Source organism: Podarcis erhardii, assembly GCF_964252035.2.
Source record: "Podarcis erhardii genome assembly, chromosome: 1".
Classification (NCBI taxonomy): domain Eukaryota; kingdom Metazoa; phylum Chordata; class Lepidosauria; order Squamata; family Lacertidae; genus Podarcis; species Podarcis erhardii.
Window position 1 is genome coordinate 32,680,733 of NC_138497.1, and position 19,721 is coordinate 32,700,453.

At 40.4% G+C, this 19,721-nt stretch overlaps 1 protein-coding gene across 6 annotated transcripts in view; it reads right to left on the minus strand.

Moving 5' to 3' along the window:
• The window catches only part of MIA2 (MIA SH3 domain ER export factor 2), a 54,414-nt gene that overhangs the window by 25,442 nt on the left and 9,251 nt on the right, over window positions 1-19,721 (minus strand). For 4 of the 6 annotated variants that reach the window (XM_081857588.1, XM_081857587.1, XM_081857589.1 and 1 more), the window contains exons 6-13: window positions 16,979-19,441; window positions 15,790-16,017; window positions 15,591-15,685; window positions 4,670-4,801; window positions 2,885-2,906; window positions 2,699-2,787; window positions 1,591-1,662; window positions 605-715 (exon numbers count right to left, since the gene is read on the minus strand). In XM_081857588.1, coding sequence (XP_081713714.1) covers window positions 605-715; window positions 1,591-1,662; window positions 2,699-2,787; window positions 2,885-2,906; window positions 4,670-4,801; window positions 15,591-15,685; window positions 15,790-16,017; window positions 16,979-19,441 — 3,212 coding nt within the window. The remainder of the gene's footprint in view (window positions 1-604; window positions 716-1,590; window positions 1,663-2,698; window positions 2,788-2,884; window positions 2,907-4,669; window positions 4,802-15,590; window positions 15,686-15,789; window positions 16,018-16,978; window positions 19,442-19,721) is intronic. The other 2 variants (XM_081857592.1, XM_081857591.1) reach the window with 1 other exon arrangement.

The following is a 19,721-nucleotide window of genomic DNA, read 5'->3' on the forward strand; positions in this document are numbered from 1 at the left end:
TAAATCATCCTTGGATGAGCAAAACACACACAGAGAGTAAGATGCAGACATAGAGTTAGCCGCACTTCAAGAACCAACATTGGGTTCAGGGGTTGCAAATATGGTGGTACATGTGCCCTCTACGGTCTTCCTTGGAACCCACAGGGCTCCCTCCCCGCTGCTGAAATTAGGCTTGAAAGAAGCATTCTATTGCAGCCAAAAGAATAGGCTGCAGTGTGCACTTGTTTGCAATGTGATGCCAACTGCAGTTTCTCTGGTTTACAAATGTGTCCTTGGAACCAAAAATGTTGGCAACCCTTGCTGTACATAATTAAATTCAAACAGTGCTGCCTCCAGGACACACTGAAAAAATGTGGATCAGTCTGATAAAGAAACAATACATTTAACATATTTGGAATATGAAGTACAAAGTGTTTCTGATCAAAAGCCACAGGAGCAATTGACCTTCAATGACTTAATGTTATTCTTAAAAAAAAAAAAAAAAAATAGAGAGGAGATGAGGACAGGATATTCTAATTTTAATGCAGATGAATTACACTATCTGATTTCTCTTTGAAGGCCAAACTTTCTGCCTGAGAAAGACTGCTTTGAAGAAAAGTCATACCAAGTCATCCTGCTCTGATCGTTTGGACTTCTCTTCTTTAAGTTCTTTTTCTAAACATTCTATGTCACTCTTGAGTGCAGAGTTCGAGTTGCTCAGTTCTTCATATGCTGCCTAAAATAATCAAGTTTTGAAAGATAACATGAAGACATTTTTAAGAAGATTAATTGATAATTAAGTAGTAGCTACTGAGCACTTTTAACTTTCATTATGTGTTGTAGAAACAATAAGAGCAGCTCCACAGACCAGGCTACATTGGATGTATTCATTATACTTAAGTTTAATGCACTAAAAATTAAATGCCTAGGTCAAGGATGTACAAAATCAAATTATTCAACCTGCATAAATCATGCAAATTAAAGTTAGCACAATCTACTTCATTTTACATACTTGATTCTACTTCTGCCAGCCTTGCATGGATAAAAGAGCCTATGCAGAGTATGACATCCCCCATTTCCTACATTTTGTTGAGCTTATCTGCACAGATAGGGTTAAAAGCCTTTAAAAATGAAATGTGAGATTACCAAAATTCCAGATTCCGCTCTTATACAGTAAAATCCTAACTTAATGCCTTGTGACTGGACACAATAGCCAACAAAAAGCAGTGAGTTAGTCATAAACAACAACAAAAAACCTACCTAGTGCTGCAGTTCAATGCTTACATATTTGAAAGTGAGCCCCACTTACTTACACAGTTGGAATTCCGAACAAACAAGCACAGGATCAGGTGGTAAAGAATATTCTAGTTTATAAAATATATTTTACAGATGTTCATTCATTTATGTTCCTTAAAATGTGGAATTATGATGAAGATGATTAGCAGGATTAGAAACTGTATTATTTTTGAATGTGTAACCTTTATTCTTTTTCTTACATTGATTCCTTTTTGTTTTTGTTTTTAAGCCAAATAGAGGCTTATATTAAAATATGAAGTTGGTATATAAATAAAATGAATATTATACAAGTACTTTTCCCAGTTCAACTTTTACCTTCATGCTTGATGTACTGGCTAACCCTTGCAGAAGACTGGCATCTTTTAGGGAGTTTTCTAACTCTTCATACTAAAATGAAAATCCCATGTTAGAATTAAAATAAAGGAAATCAGACAACTATGGCTGTGCTCCTCAAACTCCTCTGCTAGCAAAAGCTCCACACATTTCAGCTTTATAATTATCAGACTTGTCAAGAACTAGGCTAAACAGGGTGTTCCAAATAGTAGTACAGGAGCCCAGAGAGGGACAATTCCTAGCAGAATTTTCAGGAAAACAAGGTTCTGTAAGCCAGGAGTTCCCAAACAGCAGGGCATGGACTATCAGTGGTCCATGAGCTTCACTCAGGTGGTCTGTGACATGTCTATAAAAAATCAATTTAAAACCCTACAGCACCTAGCACAGTGCATTACCATTGCTACTACAGACAGAAAAATGATTAAGTAGCCTGCCAAGATCCTCTGCAATTTTTAAGTGGTCCATGGCAGGGAGAAGTTTGGGGAGCACTGCTCTATGACCTGGTACCAATGAAGTCTTCGCTCTTAGCATGGTTATCACCCTTTTGCTGTGGGTGATCTAGGCATCTTTGCACATTATAGCATTTCTATTGCAGGCATATTGCATGGTTGTTTCAGAACAAGCCTGGATATTAAGTGAGTTTCCACTATGGCTCACTATCTTGGCTTGTTCCATAACCGTTAGCCATATTTTCCTGGTTCAGACTACACAGAAAACTTGGTTAAAAGAAAGCTTTCTGGTTGGTTGGTTGGTTTTCTCACTCATACAAAGGAAGGAAAAATACTCGTTCATCATCTGAATGCAGCTCCTATGTAATGAGGTTGTGCAAGTGCATTGAAATAAGAAATGGTAATTGAAGGGAAATGAAGGGGGAAAACTTCCAGGTACACACACATTCATTAAGCCAAATCGATACTAAATAAAATAAAATAAAATAAAATAAAATAAAATAAAATAAAATAAAATAAAATAAAATAAAATAAAATAAAATAAAATAAAATATGGAACTCTATCTTCTAGTATTTTAAAAATCTGGGCAGAAGCAATAACTCTAAGCATTTACGCTTTGAAGGGAAACAGTAACCATTACCTCTTTTTTGCAGAGACTGAGTTTTTCCAGTATTTTACATTTGTCTTCAACTAGTTCAGCAACTTTACTGGCAAGCTGTTTCTCCCTTCCTAAAAAGAGGAAGAGCTATATGTGGTAATCTTTAACGGAGAGAAAACGGTTTCAACTGCAGCTAAACTCAACTCACAGACAAAAATTTGAACTTACCTACATAAAGTCTACTTCTAATCTGCAAAAGAAGAGCAAATATTGCAGTTTGTTTACAGCATAGATGGGATTGAGGCTCAGTTTTCAATATTAAGGGAAACTTAGAGTAGCATAGTCAACAAAGTAGATTTCCAGTGCCAGAGCAAACTTAACATCAGGGCTCTCTTAAAAATCAATTAAAAGATCAAAAATAGGCAAGCAACTTGCAGAATCACACACTTCCTCCCCACACTTCCCCTTTAATCACAGTTAAATGATACATCATGATATTAACAACGGTTAAAGCTAACCTCATTCGCCACCTAAACAGGATTCTCAGAATATGGAGCTAGTTCATAATTCTGCATGGGGAATTTAATTAGCCTTAACAGACTGCTAATGTTACTGCAGTCGTGTATCTTAACTGGGGATAAACAAGACTGCTCTCAGGAAGGAGCATGCAATCACATAGGCTATTTGTATCTCAGTGTATACACAGCTGGCCCTTTTCTCAACATGAAAGTTAGCTCACCTGCCAACTCTCACAAGCAATAGCATTAAAAATGCCAAAAGGCAAAACTACAAAGCAAAAAATAACAAAATTGCAAAAGTAAAGGACCTACTTAAGCAGTTTAGCACTCTACGGATGCAACATTCTCCACCTTTCACTACCACAGAAAGAATGTAGTTGGTCAAGGGAGCTGTGGACTCAGAAAGGTTGAAAACCTCTGCCACAATCCATTCCCCATCATTATGTCTGCCAATGACTCAAAGTAACAAACAGCTTGTGAATGGAGTGGACCCTTTGCACAACTTTGACATGCAAATGCTTCCCACTCCATTCTTTCTGCACTTCATGCAAAAAAGTAGTATAGTGGTACCTCGGGTTACAAACGCTTCGGGTTACAAACACTGCTAACCCAGAAGTAGTACCTCAGGTTGAGGACTTTGCCCCAGGATGAGAACGAAAATCGTGCGCCGGTGGTGCGCCAGCAGCGGGAGGCCCCATTAGCGAAAGCACGCCTCAGGTTAAAAACAGTTTCGGGTTAAGAACAGACCTCCGGAACAAATTAAGTTCGTAACCCGAGGTACCACTGTACTGTGGTAATCAGTCACTGCCTGTGAAATAGTACAGGAAGACTATTGTCTTAGATCTAAAAGCTTTTTAAAAATCAATCTAGATTGAATGGATGTGGAACTTCAGAACGCAATAATGTAGTCACAAAATAAAGGTATTCCTAATTTAATAGATTCAAATGTTGTTTCATCATCTTGCTGATGAAAAATACACACAAAATCTCATGCAAATTAAAGTTTCAATAATGTTTCTTCAAGCTACAAGGAAACTTCAGAGCAATATACTAATATCTTTAAAAAGATGGGAGTCAGGGAGAGGCCGAATGGACAAAAATAAAGAATTAGATAGTTACATCATCAGGGACAGCGGATTGCACTACTGAGTATAATTTATTAATTCTTCAAAAATTATTCTGAAACTGTAACCTATATAGTCTTGAATATTTCAAAGAAAGCCAATTTATTAAAACTGAAATAAATATAAACTATTAAAATAAATGCAACTGAACATGGAGATGGATTTTGTTTAATTTGCTTTTCTGACACCAAGTTGAAATATTAAGTTGCCAAAATACAGACAAGTATTTAATTCTACAGCTAAAATCCAAAGCCACATCACAGGAGAAGTCTGGAAGAATGTTACATAGGATTCTCAAAATACAAATGAATATTTTAAAAGCAATCCAACAAGTTTGATAAAACTTTGTATAACTCATACTGAATACTTACTGACTGGTAACTCCTACACATCAGAAGTAAGATAGTAAAAACGGCAACAATTGCACCACAAATCACCATTTCCCATGGAAAGCCATAAAGATCTGGACCTGGTTTCATATTTTCAGGCAACGCTGCAAGAACCTTAAAACAAAAACGAACAAAACAAGCTTTTCCCCCAACAATTAAGAGCAAGGTGTTAACATAAACTGCGCATATTTGATCAGGCTAATTCAGCGTTATTTCAAAACACAATTGATAAAACATTTTTGCAAGACAGAAATCAATACAATAGAAAAGTTGAAAGGGGGAAAGAGAAGAATGTCTCATCATAAGCAAACTCCACAGTTTAGTGCTTCAGTCTTTTATGTTTACTTTTTTAGAACTGATATAGATACTTATCAGAAGCCCTGTATTTAAACTGGAGATTTCATTTATTTAACAGTATTGTTTAACAGAAGACAAGAGTTATGGTATGTTCTTGATACTATTGTATGCACACTTCTAAATAAGACGGATAGTGTGCTATCCAATGTTTTCTTACATAGGGTTGCTTTTTTTAGGAAACCCCAAAAGTTGATGCTCATAAAGGATGGGAAAATTATTAATAGAACTATGAACACTTGTTAGCAAGAGAACTAGCTTACAGTGCCTCTCTCCATATAGGACAAAACTGCTAAACAGCAAATGACAGAAAACAGACTTATAATATACGGCAGTGTCAAAGATTTGGTTGCCTAGATGAAATCAATATATGAAACAAAGACCTTGCTTCCGCACACTGCTTCTCGGTTCCATCTCACTGTCCTTCTAGAATTGCCAAATCACAATGTTGCAGTGACAGAAGGAGCTACAACTTGCAGAGCTCCCTTTACATAAAATTCTTAAAAGGAGTAATAGCCCTGTCAGACTCTATAGACTAGGAATAGAGAACCTGTGGCCCTCCAGTTTTCATGGATTCCCAACTTTATCATCCTTGACCATTGACCATGCTAGCCTGATCAACATCCGAAGGGCCCCAGGTTCCTCATCCCTGATCTAAATTCTAAGGTATTTATATAGCCAGTGACTTTTTGGAACACAGTACCTATCCCTTCAAATCTCCATCATTTTTCTAATTCCTTCTTATTTTCCATCCCATGTGAATTTTTCTTTGACTCCATTTCTTCATGTCTCCATAATCACGTTTCATCAGATTCCTGCTTTTCAGGCTACTGCCTACAGTGTCACACTTTCCCTTTAGATACCCCACCTTTGGGCCAATCCTCTTAGAACTCAACTTACAGGCCATTCTGACATTATGCATTGTGATTTCTTCAGAGCCTCCTTCTGCTTTTTTGTTATTTAGCTCACCTGCCACGTCTATTAACTGCACTCTACCCTTAAATTTCCAGAAGGATTAGACTGTTATAGCAAAAACAACAAAATATGGCATAAACTTTCACATCTCATGAAGTGCACTATGGCCCATGAAAGGTTATGCCCAGTAAAGGAAAAGGGCAGAAGTGTCACAAGACTCTTTATCATAACTCTATCACTCAGCCACCTTATTTCTGGGATCCTTGAATCTTAGCTTTACTATCGCCACATCTACAGCTGCCCTGCAAAACTGTGCAGCTGCATTTTAAACCCAGCCAAACAGGCAATTTCCCCTACTCTCATTTTGATCCCTCAAACACTGGACCGTTCATGAACATTTTATGGCCTCACACCAGCTTGACTAATCTGTATCAGAAACTTCACTACCACATGCATAATGCAGAGCAGATCTTTCCATTCTATTCTTCCATCTTCAACACAAGATGAGGGCTTCTAAACTAAACTGGGCTCTTGAGCAATCCTTGGTTCAGAATTGGCTGTTCTTGTATTGACATGGTAGCCTATTCATTTCTCCCACATTTATCAGTTTCCCTTCCCAACTTTTTATTTCACAGCCTAAACCAGTAAAAGCATAGATGTTCAAAACTATGACTTGCCATATTAACACTCTGAGAAAACGTAGCTATGATTTACACAACCATTTTTCATATGAATATATTCCTCCTCCTCCACCCCGCCCCATGATTTTGGTGTGGCATCCAGTCTTGTGAACGTTCCCTAAAGTTCCTTGAACACATCATGTCCTGGAAAACTTTTGAAAAACAGACTGAGTTAAGACGCAAGGAGTTTATTTATCTTCATCTGCCTTTCTTCCATCATGTAGCTCCCAGGCAGTCGTGCATCCAGTTGGCATCAAGGCTTTTGAAGAAACATGCACAAGACTGAACAACACATCAAAATATAAAAAGAGAACATACATACAGAGAGAGAAAACAACTTGTGGTGAATTTATAAAGTGAAAAACCATGGTTGTCTGAATGACTGTTACGTACACAACATACAAACCCAGTTTTACCAATATATCAAATCAGTTTGTTATTACTGCAAGTAATACTACAACATTCTTTTGTGCGCAATTGCGTTACAATCCGACTATGGCAAAGATGTGGCCTTCCAGATGTTGGTGGACTACAACTTGGGTAATCACTGGACACAACAGCTGGGCTGATGATAGTTGGATTCCAACAGCATCTGGAGGGCCACAGTTTCCCCATCCCTGCTTCAATTATTTCATTCTGACGACAAACTTACTGTATGAGATAGGTTATTGAACTGTCTAACATCACTCTTTTCTATGGTCAAATGGAACCTAGCTCTTGAACTTGGGCATCACCATCTCAGACACAACACTATGAACTGATCCACACATGCAAGTCTCATCACACAATAGCTGGCATGAATTGCTTCTACCAAAAAACATAGTATTTGAGGCTGGTTTGATCCAAGGTACCTGATTTATAATGGTTGCTACATAGAGGCAAATCAAAGACTGACAAATATGCACATGTGAATTCAACCTAAAGTATTCTTACAGAAGCAAATAGGATACAAGAGAGAGGAACAGACTACATTAGAGAGCCACTTTGAGTTTTACAGCAGACACCTCTTTCCTTCTTCCAGACAGAGACCCGCCTATCCCTTTAACAAACGGGTGACAGACAAAATACAGCTTTGGAACTAAACTGAAGCAATGAGAAAGCTCCACCTGAATGTCAGCCTCTCACAGCTCTTAACAGCACAGGAACCCTATCAGAAAAAAGGTGGCATTGACTACTTGGCTTAAGTCAATGGTTGCATTCCTACCACCATCTACCCACGGTACACAGACACCTGTGAAACGTTCTGCCAGCCTGGAGGCATTTTGTCATTAAAGGGCATCATCTGAGCTTGGACTTTGTCCTAGAAAGGGCTTTTAATATCCAGGACCGCTTGAAGCAACACGGCCGTGCCTCTGAGCATGTGCAGGACGCAGTCCCCCCGCCTCTTGAGTACCGCAGCCTTGACGGGCGTGCCAGTGAGATGGGCGCAACGTGTGGGGGGGGGGGGTAGGCTTTGGGCCCCTCTCTCCTCACAAGGCAAGCAAAGGCGGCATCCCAGCCGGGGGCAACGCAGAGCCGCAGAGCCCCGGCAAAGGCCGACGACTCCACGCCCCCCCCCGGCGCCCTGCCCTTCCCCGCACTCACGCTCTCCAAGGCCAGCCCGCAGTAGCGCCGAGCGCCGTCCCGCCAACCCAGCTCGAGGCCTCCGGCCACGGCGTCCTCCGGGCTGCCCCCCGCAACGGCGGCGTCGCTGGCAGCAGCCATCTTTGCTGCAGCAACTGCGGCTCGGCTCAGGGCGGCCCAGCGGCAACCGGCAGCGCCGCCGCCCACACCGCCTCTTCCTGTCCTGGGCGCCCGCCCGGCCAACGGGACGCACCACCGGCAGTCTCGGAGGGGGGAGCCGGGAGAAACCATGGCCGGAGGGGAGGGAGAGTCGGGCGCCGCGAAAGAAGGACACCGCCGTCGCGAAAGAGTTTTCTTTAAAAAGGAAAAAAAAGAGGGGGGAAGGAGGAGAGACGGCAGCGCTGCCGGGGAAGGAGAGGCTGTTTCGGTGTTTGGGCAGGAGGCCGCATAGGCATTTCAGTCGCCCCCACTGCCCGGCAGTAGGAAGCACCCACCCCCCTGTATTTTGCTGCATGTTCGCAAGGGGCAAAATAAATGATCCAGCCCCGAGGAGGCTACAAACCAACTCCAAGCAGCGACCTGAATGACACAGAGCAAGCAATCCCTACGTAGCCATCGTCTGTGTCTGCTCATGTTGCTCTAGGAAAGGGCGGTGGTGTAAGTTAGTTAATTTGGTGAGACAGAAAAATGCCAAAGAAGACAGTTGCAATTTTCTCTCCGGCCAAAGTCAAATCAGCCATTTGGCTTTTAAACCGGTGCAAGTTATAGCAGAGTATACTGCAGCATATGCAAAGAGCACTGCGATAGTTGAGGGGGTTAGGGCTTCCAACAGGATCCTTGGACGAGATGAGGCATGCCACAAGCATATCCCTATTTTAATCTGTGGAAGACTGAAGGATATGGACTATTAGTATAAGCTAATCTGCAGCCAGGCGTGCTCTGGTCCATGGGGTCACAAAGAGTCGGACACGACTAAACGACTAAACAATAACAGCAATCTGCAGCCCTAAACAGGTAAAGAGTAAGAACACAAGAAGAGCCAGCTGGATCAGATCATTGGCCCCTAGGTCCACCTTCCTGTTCTCACAATGGCCAGCTAAATGCCTGTGGGAAATCAGGAGCAGAACATAAGCACAAGAGCACTTTCCTCTCTGGTAAAGGTAAAGGGACCCCTGACCATTAGGTCCAGTCGTGGCCGACTCTGGGGTACTCACAAGCATTTCTGCCTCCATCTGCGAATGAAGAACATAGTCTTTGGCTAATTAAACATTCTATGGCCTTTTAAACTGAGGGGGGAGGTATTGTTTTTGTTAGTTATGGTGTTCTGTATGTTTATATTTTTATATTGTAAACAGCCCTGCGATACTAGAGTGAAGGGTAGTATAGAATTTTAATAAAAGTAGCCATTGATAGTAGCCCTCTCCTCCATGAATTTGCCTAATCCTCTTTTAAAGCCATCAAGTTGGTGGCCATCACAGCCTCCTTGGGGAGCAAGTTCCATAGTCTGACTAAGCTCTGCATAGTTTTACCTGTCTTAAATCTTCCAACAAACTCAGTGCTTCTAAGCATATACAGAATTGTGCTACATGTCTTAGGTCTCATGGGGTAAAAATCCTCACAAGCAGGGACCAAACATGTAGCTGCTCCCTATGGGATAAGATATGGGGTGGAATAATAAGCTCCCCAATAGAACATTCTGGCCCTGGAGTAAAGAACACTGATATTTTTAAGTAGAGTCATGTAGGGAACTAGTTTATGCTGAAACGTATCTTCTTTCAATATTACACTTTTATTTTTACAAAGTCAATATAACTAGTTTGAGACTTGTATCTCTGCTTCTCAGAATACTGATAAATTATAAATCATTGCCTTATTTAAATGCAGATTGAGCAAGCATGAATTAGCAGCAGCCAAGCAGAACCACGTTATGATCCAGGTTTATGACAGTGCATGCAACCAGTGTAACAAGTCCCTGCTTTAAGTCTTGCGTCCCAGTAGGAAATTATATTCGAGATCTTTTTACTTCACCAACTGCTCCATTCTAAACACATTGAGGCCACAGTCCAACATCACACTGAATTCAGTGGCGTAATGACATATGTCTTGAGTAAATTGTTATACTGGGCAGTAAGAATTTGACTCTATGCTCATGTGTTGAGCCGATGAAGGGCAAAGCATAGGATCCAGCATTGAGCAAGTTGACCCTTGTTCCTTTTCTCCATTACTGAGGCAGCCTTCGGCTCTGCTGCTGTGTGGTGCTAAAGAAAAACTATTTGCTACACAGGAGTATTGTACAAAGAGGGTGTGCCCCACCCCCACCCTGGAAAAGCTAAAAAGTGGGGGACAGCTGCTATCAGGCAAGCTCTTTCCTTTGTGGTTTCATGTTTCAAAAATACAGAGTTCTATCAGCTGAGAGTGTGGCAAACAAACAGACTCCCTTGCCCATTTAGCAAAAATGGTATTGCCACTGTATTTGTACTGCACAAGACTTTGCACCACAACAGCTATGGGTGTGGGGAGGAGAACAGGATTGAACTGCCTTTGGGTTCATTATAATTAAGGAATCCATCTCCAAGTATTGTGTTTAAAATAGGGTTTAGTCTTTGGGGCCTTCTTTCATAAGAATGTAAGTGACTATGATGCTCAATCTTACATAAATGAAAATAAATTTTGGTTGACTACTACTTTTGAGATAAATATTTTCTTGTTTTCCTAGTAAGATGATAGGGACCTATATTCAGAGGAGGAGCTTCTAACACTGTAATACAGAAGGAAAACAACGCCCAAGCAACTTGTGCTGCTTGTTCTCTGCATATGTTTCTATGTGCCCATAGCCCAGTTTTCACATCTTCCCGCCTTATGTGCAGTGTCTAAAGGAGGGAAGGGGAACCTGCAGCCCTCCAGATGAGGCTGTCTCCAGCTCTCATGTGCCCCAGGTAGCATGGCCAATGGTCAGGAATTATGGAAGTTATGGGAACAACATCTGGAGAGCCACAGGTCTGGAGAGCCATTCTGAAAGTAGGTCACCCCACAAAGGCTGAAGCTATAAAACCTTAATACAGATTACCCTTTTTTGTAAACTTGAGGGGAAATTATATTTATGGAAACTTTAAACAGCATTAGCATAGAGATGACAATTAACTCCAATAACAATTATAGCATTGTGTTTCAATCTGGGAGCATTTTAAGTAACACTGTGTCCAAGCATGTGCTTTTTCTCTTCAAACAGATAAGAAGGCACAGTTTGTTGTTAAGAATCCTAGAATACTTGGGATAATATTCCTTGTAGTACTTGCAGTTCTTAGTAGAAACACTGAAGCGGAAGAAAACTGCAAAGATTGCAGGGAAAATAAATCAAGCAAATAGCCTGTGGGTGGGGGCCAAGGAAGAAAAGGAAAATCTCCTACTCTGGAAAATTATATTTATGTCTAGGAGTATGAAATAGGAGACATTTTGATTAACTCTAATAACAATTTCTTCTGTAGATTCTTACATTAAATTGGTATAGGCTATTTGCACCTCAGTGTGTAAACAGCTGGTTCTTTACTTCAACATGAAAATTAGCTTGATACCTGGGGGTCATAACCTGGGACAACCGTGAATGTCATGACCTAAGAACTATTCCTAAAACATGAGGAATAAGTTAAGAAGCTCAGCTGCCAACTCTCACAAGTGATAGTATTCAAAATGTCAAAAGACAAAACTACAAAGCAAAAAAGAAATAAAAAGGCAGCAGTAAAGGATCTACTAGACTGGAGTGTCTATGTGGCACTAAAAAGTCTGGCACTCTACAGATACAACATTCCCCACCTTTCACTATCATTAAAAGTTTAACTACCTTTAAAAACTTACCTCTTCCTCTGCTTTTTCCATTTACGAACCAAGTATAGTAATCACATAAAAGTTACGTTTAAAAAATCTATAAGAATAATTAAATTAGCTCTAGTTTCCTAGTTGTTTATCCAGATAACAAGAGCTCCCCGTAGCTTATGTTTCCAAATGGAAAAGAGATCCTGCTTTGACATGTATGCGTTTAAGGAAGGGGTGCAAAAGGGAGGTTAATGACAAGCAACTTTCTTCCAGTATAGTATTACAGTAGTCAGTTCCTTGTGAAATATCAGATTAGTCACAGCAAGTATTTAAAAGGTATTGCTAAACAGAGGCTTAGGTAACACTTTTTCTTTTCTTTTTTTTACAAGTATACGACTCAACTGAAAATATTATCTTATCAGACTCACAAATAACAAGGCCTAAAAGCTGGACTTGAAAGGAAATACAGTGGTACCTTCATACGCTTCAGGTTACATATGTTAGACTCTGCTAACCCAGAAATATTACCTCGGGTTAAGAACTTTGCTTCAGGATGAGAACAGAAATCGTGCTCCGGCGGTGCGGCAGCAGCAGGAGGCCCCATTAGCTAAAGTGGTGCTTCAGGTTAAGAACAGTTTCAGGTTAAGTACGGACCTCTGGAATGAATTAAGTACTTAACCCGAGGTACCACTGTACATATATGCTACCTGTATGGCAGCACTGGTTTTTTTATTAATTTCTATTTTCTCATGTAATTGTCTTATACTTGTATTTAATACTAAGGCGACTTCACTTATCTAAATATGGATAAATTTGCAAGATGCAGCATACATAAAACACAAGTTGAATTGAACTTGGTGGGTCTTATGTCCAAGTAACCATGTTTCAGTTCAGGCTGTCAAGTCATTCTTCAGAACATACACTTTTAATCTCTTATGGTTAAATTTTAAGGAACCCCAGTTAAGAGTTATTTATTCTATTAGGTAAAGGTAAAGGACCCCTGGACTGTTAAGTCCAGTCAAAGGCGACTATGGTGTTGCAGCGCTCATCTCGCTTTCAGGCCAAGGGAGCCGGCATTTGTCCACAGACAGTTTTCCGGGTCATGTGGCCAGCATGACTAAACAGATTCTGGCAACGGAGGACCGTGATAAGTGCCAGAGCGCACAGAAATGCTGTTTACCTTCCCGCCACAGCAGTGCCTATTTATCTACTTGCACTGGTGTGCTTTCAAACTGCTAGGTTGGCAGGAGCTGGGATAGAGCAACGGAAGCTCACCCCATTGTGGGGATTCGGAACACCGATCTTCCAATTAGCAAGCCCAAGAGGCTCCATGGTTTAGACCACAGCACCACCTGTGCCCCTATTTATTCCATTAATGTATGATGAAGCTGCTGCAACTAGAAAGATTCTGAAATTTTAGAGTCCTCTTATTTCTGTCAGGCAGTTAAAGCTTGTGCATTTTCACCAACTCCGTCTCAATTACCACATTTTAATTTCTATTTGCATAAATTTCTATCATATCAAAATGACTCAGGATAGCTACAATATATTCTTCTTTCATTTGACCTATACACGAATAACTCTGTGATACAGGTGAGGCTGAGGGATACCAACATGCAAGCAGAGCCGTCTTTCCCACAGAGCTTAGTGGCTCGTTGTGCCAGGGCGCAGCCTCTTGGGGGCGACCCAGTGAGTGGGGGAGCTGCGCAGCTTTGCCAGTGGCCTCCCCTTTCCCTGTATGCTGCCAGCTGCGCCACGCCATCCATTTTTCCTTCCTACCCTTATCATCCCACCCCCCTCTGTGGGCGGGCGCATTGGCGCTGCTGCTGCTTGTGCTGCTCCCACAAGCGCGCGGCGGCGGCAGACGAGGAGCCGCTCCTCGGCTCTGAGGACAGGCTGCTCCTTCCTCCGCCTCCTCTCCCTCGGCCGCGGGACTCCCCTCAGCAGCCACCCACCGAGCCACTGTCGTCTTCTGAGGGAGCGGTGGCGGCGGGAGTGGCTCCCAAGGGGCCTCCTTCGCATCATCGGTGCCCGCCACCCTACCACCACCACTCCCCGGGGCACAGGCAGTGGCGTGGCAACCGCCTCCTGTTCCTCAGGCCGCTGGGCAGCAGCAAGAGCGCCAGCAGCAGGGGCTGTCATTGTCAGGAAGTGGAGGAGGAAGAGGTGCCCCAGAGCCTCACAAGCAAGCGTGGGGTTCCGGAGGTCTGGCCAGCCACGCCGCGTCCACCACATCAACACCGTCTTCTGTGGGCGGCGGCTCTCTGGGCTATGAGGTGGTCCATGAGTTGGGCCCCAAGTTCTAAATTCTGGAAAAGGGAGGGGGCACCAGAGGGATTTTTGCACCATGGTGCCGGGTACGCTTAAGACAGCCCTGTGTGCAAGGTCACTCTGGTTAGCTTCAGAGTTGAGCACAGATTTCAGCCAGACCTCTCCCATCAAAACTCATCACTTTTGCCTTTTACAAAAGAGTGATAACTCTCTGTGGGCTGTCAGGAAGCTTTTAGGCTTCACACAAGATAATTAATTCCATTCTACCTAGAAAATAAAGTGATGAGCCAAGGAAGACATGTCATCTACTGCTTCCTCATGTCATCTACTGCAAAGGGTTCCTAGTGTTTTAGCCAAGAGACCTACACAAAGAATCTGCACGTGTTACAAGGCTCAGAACAAATTTAAAATGTGATGGCCACCATGCAAAAAGCACATACTCCTACATATGTATGCAAAAATTAAATGCCTCCCTAGGAGGCACTGTGCACTCTTGTATGCATTGATATGAGAATTCAGGAGGCTCAGTACAACACTATAGCCGACCTTAAAAGCACATTTTCCACTCAAAGAATTCTTTACAATTAGATCCTTATCCCTTCCACCCACTGCAGGCCAAATTTAACAAGGAGATAAGGAACGGTTCTTAGTGATATCACAGGAGTCAGTAGAGATGGAAGGACCTGTCCATTTCAGTTCTCTCAGTTTCTGATTTTTCCAGTATTAAATTTAGTTCTACACATTTCTGCAGTGATTTGCAATTCTTTAAAAACAAACCTCATAAAAACACTTCAGCATTTCAGTGCAAATCTCTCCTAATACACATATCATTGTATGTAGCTTTGACTAATAATAATCATTTCTGCAAGCATTTTCTCCTAATATAATGTATTTTGTTTATAATGCATTCAGTTTTAAGCACACTTTTACCCCAATATATGCATTTTTGCACACATTACTTGCCCAGACAACTGCATTGCAAAATCCAGATAAGTGCGAATTTGGAAGGATGGCTGCATTTCAGTTCTCACATTCTTTCAGAAAGTGTGAATTTGATAGATACTCCTTTAAATGCAAACTGAATCAAATTTCTCCCCCATCTGAACTTCCAAACATTCATAACTTTTGTCCATTCCTACTTTAGATCAGGTTCAGTGCTATTTGAAAACTACAGGGAAGTGACAGGGGAGTGCACTAGCAAATGCAAACTTAGGAGGAATTTTGTGCTTAAACGTCAAATAAAATGTTTTCAAAGCTGTAACTAGTGCATTTTTATGATTATTGTAGAAATACAACGTAAATAAACGTACCTTTTTACTGGTAGATGCCATCACTGAAAATACAGATGTTATAATGGCACAGAAGTCATTCAAATGCAGGATTATCTGAAATAGCCATTCTCTTTCTGTTTCATGTAAAAGTAGAGGAAGAGAGAATGAGTATTACAATATATCTTCTTTACAGAATACTATATGTAATTACAGCTTTTAGATTAATCATATTCCTTACCATTACTGATAGTATAGTTATGAGTCACTAGATTGTTCTCTGATAATTTTCTTTTTGAATTTGGCTGATGTTGACTATTTTTGGCTGAAGTATGTATTTTCTTTTCGGTATTTATTGGAGGCACATTATTTGCTTCTGTATGTTGGCCACTGTTAGGTTCTTTATCCAAATTCAAGTGATGTTTTTCTTTAGGATGATCATCAGGTAATTTTCCATTATTGGTCATACCTACAAATAATTGTAAAAGTGGTATCATGTTTATTTCCACCTGATTATCCATTTTCCCCCTGCATGTCAATTCCCAGGATCCCTATTCATATCTCATTGTCAATCATTAAAGTTCTCTTGTACTACAGTCTCCCAACTTATAATTTGAAATATTAAAATCAGGGAATATACCACCAAGGCAAAGCATGGCTAATGAAATGAGTCAAGGAAACTCTTGGAGACTAGAAAGGTTCCTTCATAAACCTGAAGTATTGTCTGAATAAGGAGGGGGGGAGGAAACACAAATTTCGGCAAAAGAAATGCAAGCAGAAAATAAGGAAGAAAAAAGCATTGGATGACATCCCTGAAATTATTAAAACTGACAATTTAAAATTACTGCATTTAAATGTGTTAGAAGCAGGAAACTGGCTAGGGTGGAGATGCATACAAGCATGACTGATGGAATTTGAACCTGATCACTTCTGGAAGCCTTTTTATATCAATTTATTAATGTGACAAGGAATATGTCATATTTTCCATTCTTGTACTGAAGATGAAAATTTAAATATGACTTTTCCTTATATAATAATATTTAGTAAACTGTAATGGACTAAAATCCAGATATGTAAGCAACAACAAAAAAGCCTTTTGTTAATAGCCCTACCAAACATGTATCTTCTGAGATACTATTGTTGTTGTGGGGCTGTTGCATCCTTCCAGCACCCAGCTATTTATTCTACTGATGGAAAATGAATGATTCTCCTTTTGTATTTTTGGTTCTATATTATATTTCCTGATAAAGCACAATACAACTTGATATCCTGCTGTTGTGTAAGCTTATAATGGGCATCAGCTTCATTTTATACTGAAAAAAATCACATCATCCCATCGGTCAGTCATTTTGCTTTTTTAAAATAAAAAAGCAAAGTGTGATATTGTTCTTGCTTTGTTAACTTTTATTATCAAAACAGTGGTCTGGTACCTGATTCTGCCTTTTGGATTTCACATTTGTTTCTGATGTCCAGCACAAGACTGTGCAGTTCTGGAAGTAAATTCATTTTATCCTTCAAACACTTTTCATGTCCACTGTTTAATTTATTTTCATGTTCCACCAAAGTAGTCACTTCTTTCATTTCCCTGCGAATATCTTCACATGGAAAAGTGGTGATATCACGGCGAAGTTTTTCAAACTCTTGCTCTAGTAGCTGTAGTTCATGCCTTTCACACATATTTGCTTCAAGTATCCTTTTAGATTCCTCAACAAACTTGAAATAAAGTTCCTGTAATCCACTGAAGGAAGCGGCTTCTTTCGGGTCCAACTCTGTATCAGGTGTTAATTGACCATTTTGAGCTATTGTCTCCTGATTTGCAGATCTGTCATACTTGTGGTTGTAATTTTTTGAGTCTGAAGCAACAGATTTTTCCTGGATGCCGCTGTCTCTTTCCCCTGGACCCTGAGATCCCTCATCCTTAATTTTAAAATTATCTAAATACCTGATAGCTTTTGTGCTCTGAACTTCACCCTTTTCTTGTTCAAAATTACTTCTCACTACATCAGCCTCCTGCCTCTTTGCCTTAATCTGTGTTCCAATAATATTTCTACTATCTTCATATTTTTTAGAGTCTTCATCATCCTTATTTTTAAATGGCTCTCCAAGAAGCCGTGATAGCTTACCAAAAATGTTACTCCCGACACCTCCTTTCTCTGTCTTGTCACTTGTGCAATCTATATTCTTGCATCTTAGTATTTTCTCACTATCTTTACCTGTTTTGCCTTTTTCTTGACTATCTCTTGCATGCCCAGAATAAGCTACTTTCTCTGCATGGTTTAGATTTTTAGGAAAAGGAGAAATTAAGTCATGTGCAAATGTTTCATCATGATGATCTTTAGCTAAATGCTGTGTGTCCATACCATCTCTAGCCTGTGGAGGGATAGGGTCCATATAATCATCCACAAGCTTAAGATGGTATGATAAATGTTTGCTAGGATTAATATTATTATCTAGATTAGATGTATCACTTCGCACTTCTAAGTGCTGGACTGGATTTTCATTGGCAGGACTTGTTCCAACTACAGTATATTGTTTCTGAGGTAAACTATTAAAGTCAGTTGTCGCTAAGCTGTCTTCAGGTTTTATGTCAGTTATCTCTGAAGTTGTGTATGCTATTTGTTTCTGATACTCAGGTTTAGTTTCTTCAGTATTTGGAATGCTATCTATTTCTTTATGCTGAGCTGAGATTCTAAGCTTCTTCACTTCTAAACCCGCAGTTAAATGTTGTTTTCTATCATGTCCCTTCTGACTTAGACACTTTTTGTCAGGTACTAAGCTCATAATATTGGTACTCTGACAGTCAAGGTAGGAAGATGATACTTGTTCACTTTTTAACTCTTCTTTATCTTCCTTCTCATGTGTCAGACTTGCACACATTTGAGGTGAGTGAATACTTTTCTTGGAAAAAGTGCCCGAGGAGCTAGGATAAGGAAATACACTTTGCTCTTGCTGATCTATTAATGAAGCATCACTAACTTGAGCACTATCTAAATGTTCTTCTATTGCTTTTGAGTTTTGTTCCTCTTCAACACCTTTTTCACCTATCTGCACTTGTGGGCCCTGAAAGCCTTTCTTCTGCACACCGTAGGCGACAGAATCATAATTCAGTATGCAGCTGCTGTCCCCGGAAATCTCCTTTTCACTTTGAAAAACTTCCCCAGACAGTGGAGATGGTCCTTGATTACTTGATGTATTTTGCTCATTGTGTCCTTGTTTGCCTTCACTAAGTTCTGAGATATGCTGTGAAAAATGAATTTCTTCTTTTGCACTTTCTTGAGAAAACAAATTCTTGCCTACCTTAGTAACTACCCTTTGGTTCATCTCATCTTCAGCACTGTGGTTGATATGAAAATAATCTTGGATGGCATGAGAGGGGACACTTTCTATATTTTTAACAGCAGGAAGTTTCTTTTCATCATGAGAATCTATAACATTATCTGCCCTTATATTGTTGCTTATACGTTTTTTTGAATGAAAATGTGGCACTGGATCTGGAACTTGTATTCCTTTCATAACATCTGTATAACCTATGACAGGAGTATGACTACTCCCATTCAAAACTTTTGAGACTAAACAATTATTTTTATTAACATTGTATTTGCTAGATTTGGAATCTTTCTTAATAGCCTTATACTGTTGTGATGGTCTTCTTACACTGTATGTTAATTCTGGTGCTTCATGTTGTTCTGTTAAAAATGGATTCTGATCTTTTGTATTAAATTCTCTGCTCCCTTGGATAACTGTCCTATCTTCATCAAGAGGTATCTTATCTTCGCCTGGAATGTTCTTTGATTTGGAAAAACTATCTGAATGTTCATTCAGCTCCTCAGAAAATAGTGCTTGTTCAACATTATCTGGTCTGACTGCTTTCCCATCACGTGGCTCATCTTCTCCTAGGATAGATTTTTCATAGGAATATGTTTCACTAATATAATCCTTTCGCTCTGCCAAATCAGCTAGCTTTCGTAGCTCTAAAGAAGACTGTTTGGCCTCTAAGTTATGAACATTGTTTTTATCTTCTATATTGGAATGGCCTTGTGTGTCCAAAGGTCTTCCATACAATTTTTTCTCTGTACATTGACCATAGGAAACCTGGTGTTCTAACTCTATAGATTTTACTGACAGAGGATGTGGTGTATTATCTTTCGCTAGTTCTTCACCCTGTCTTTTTCC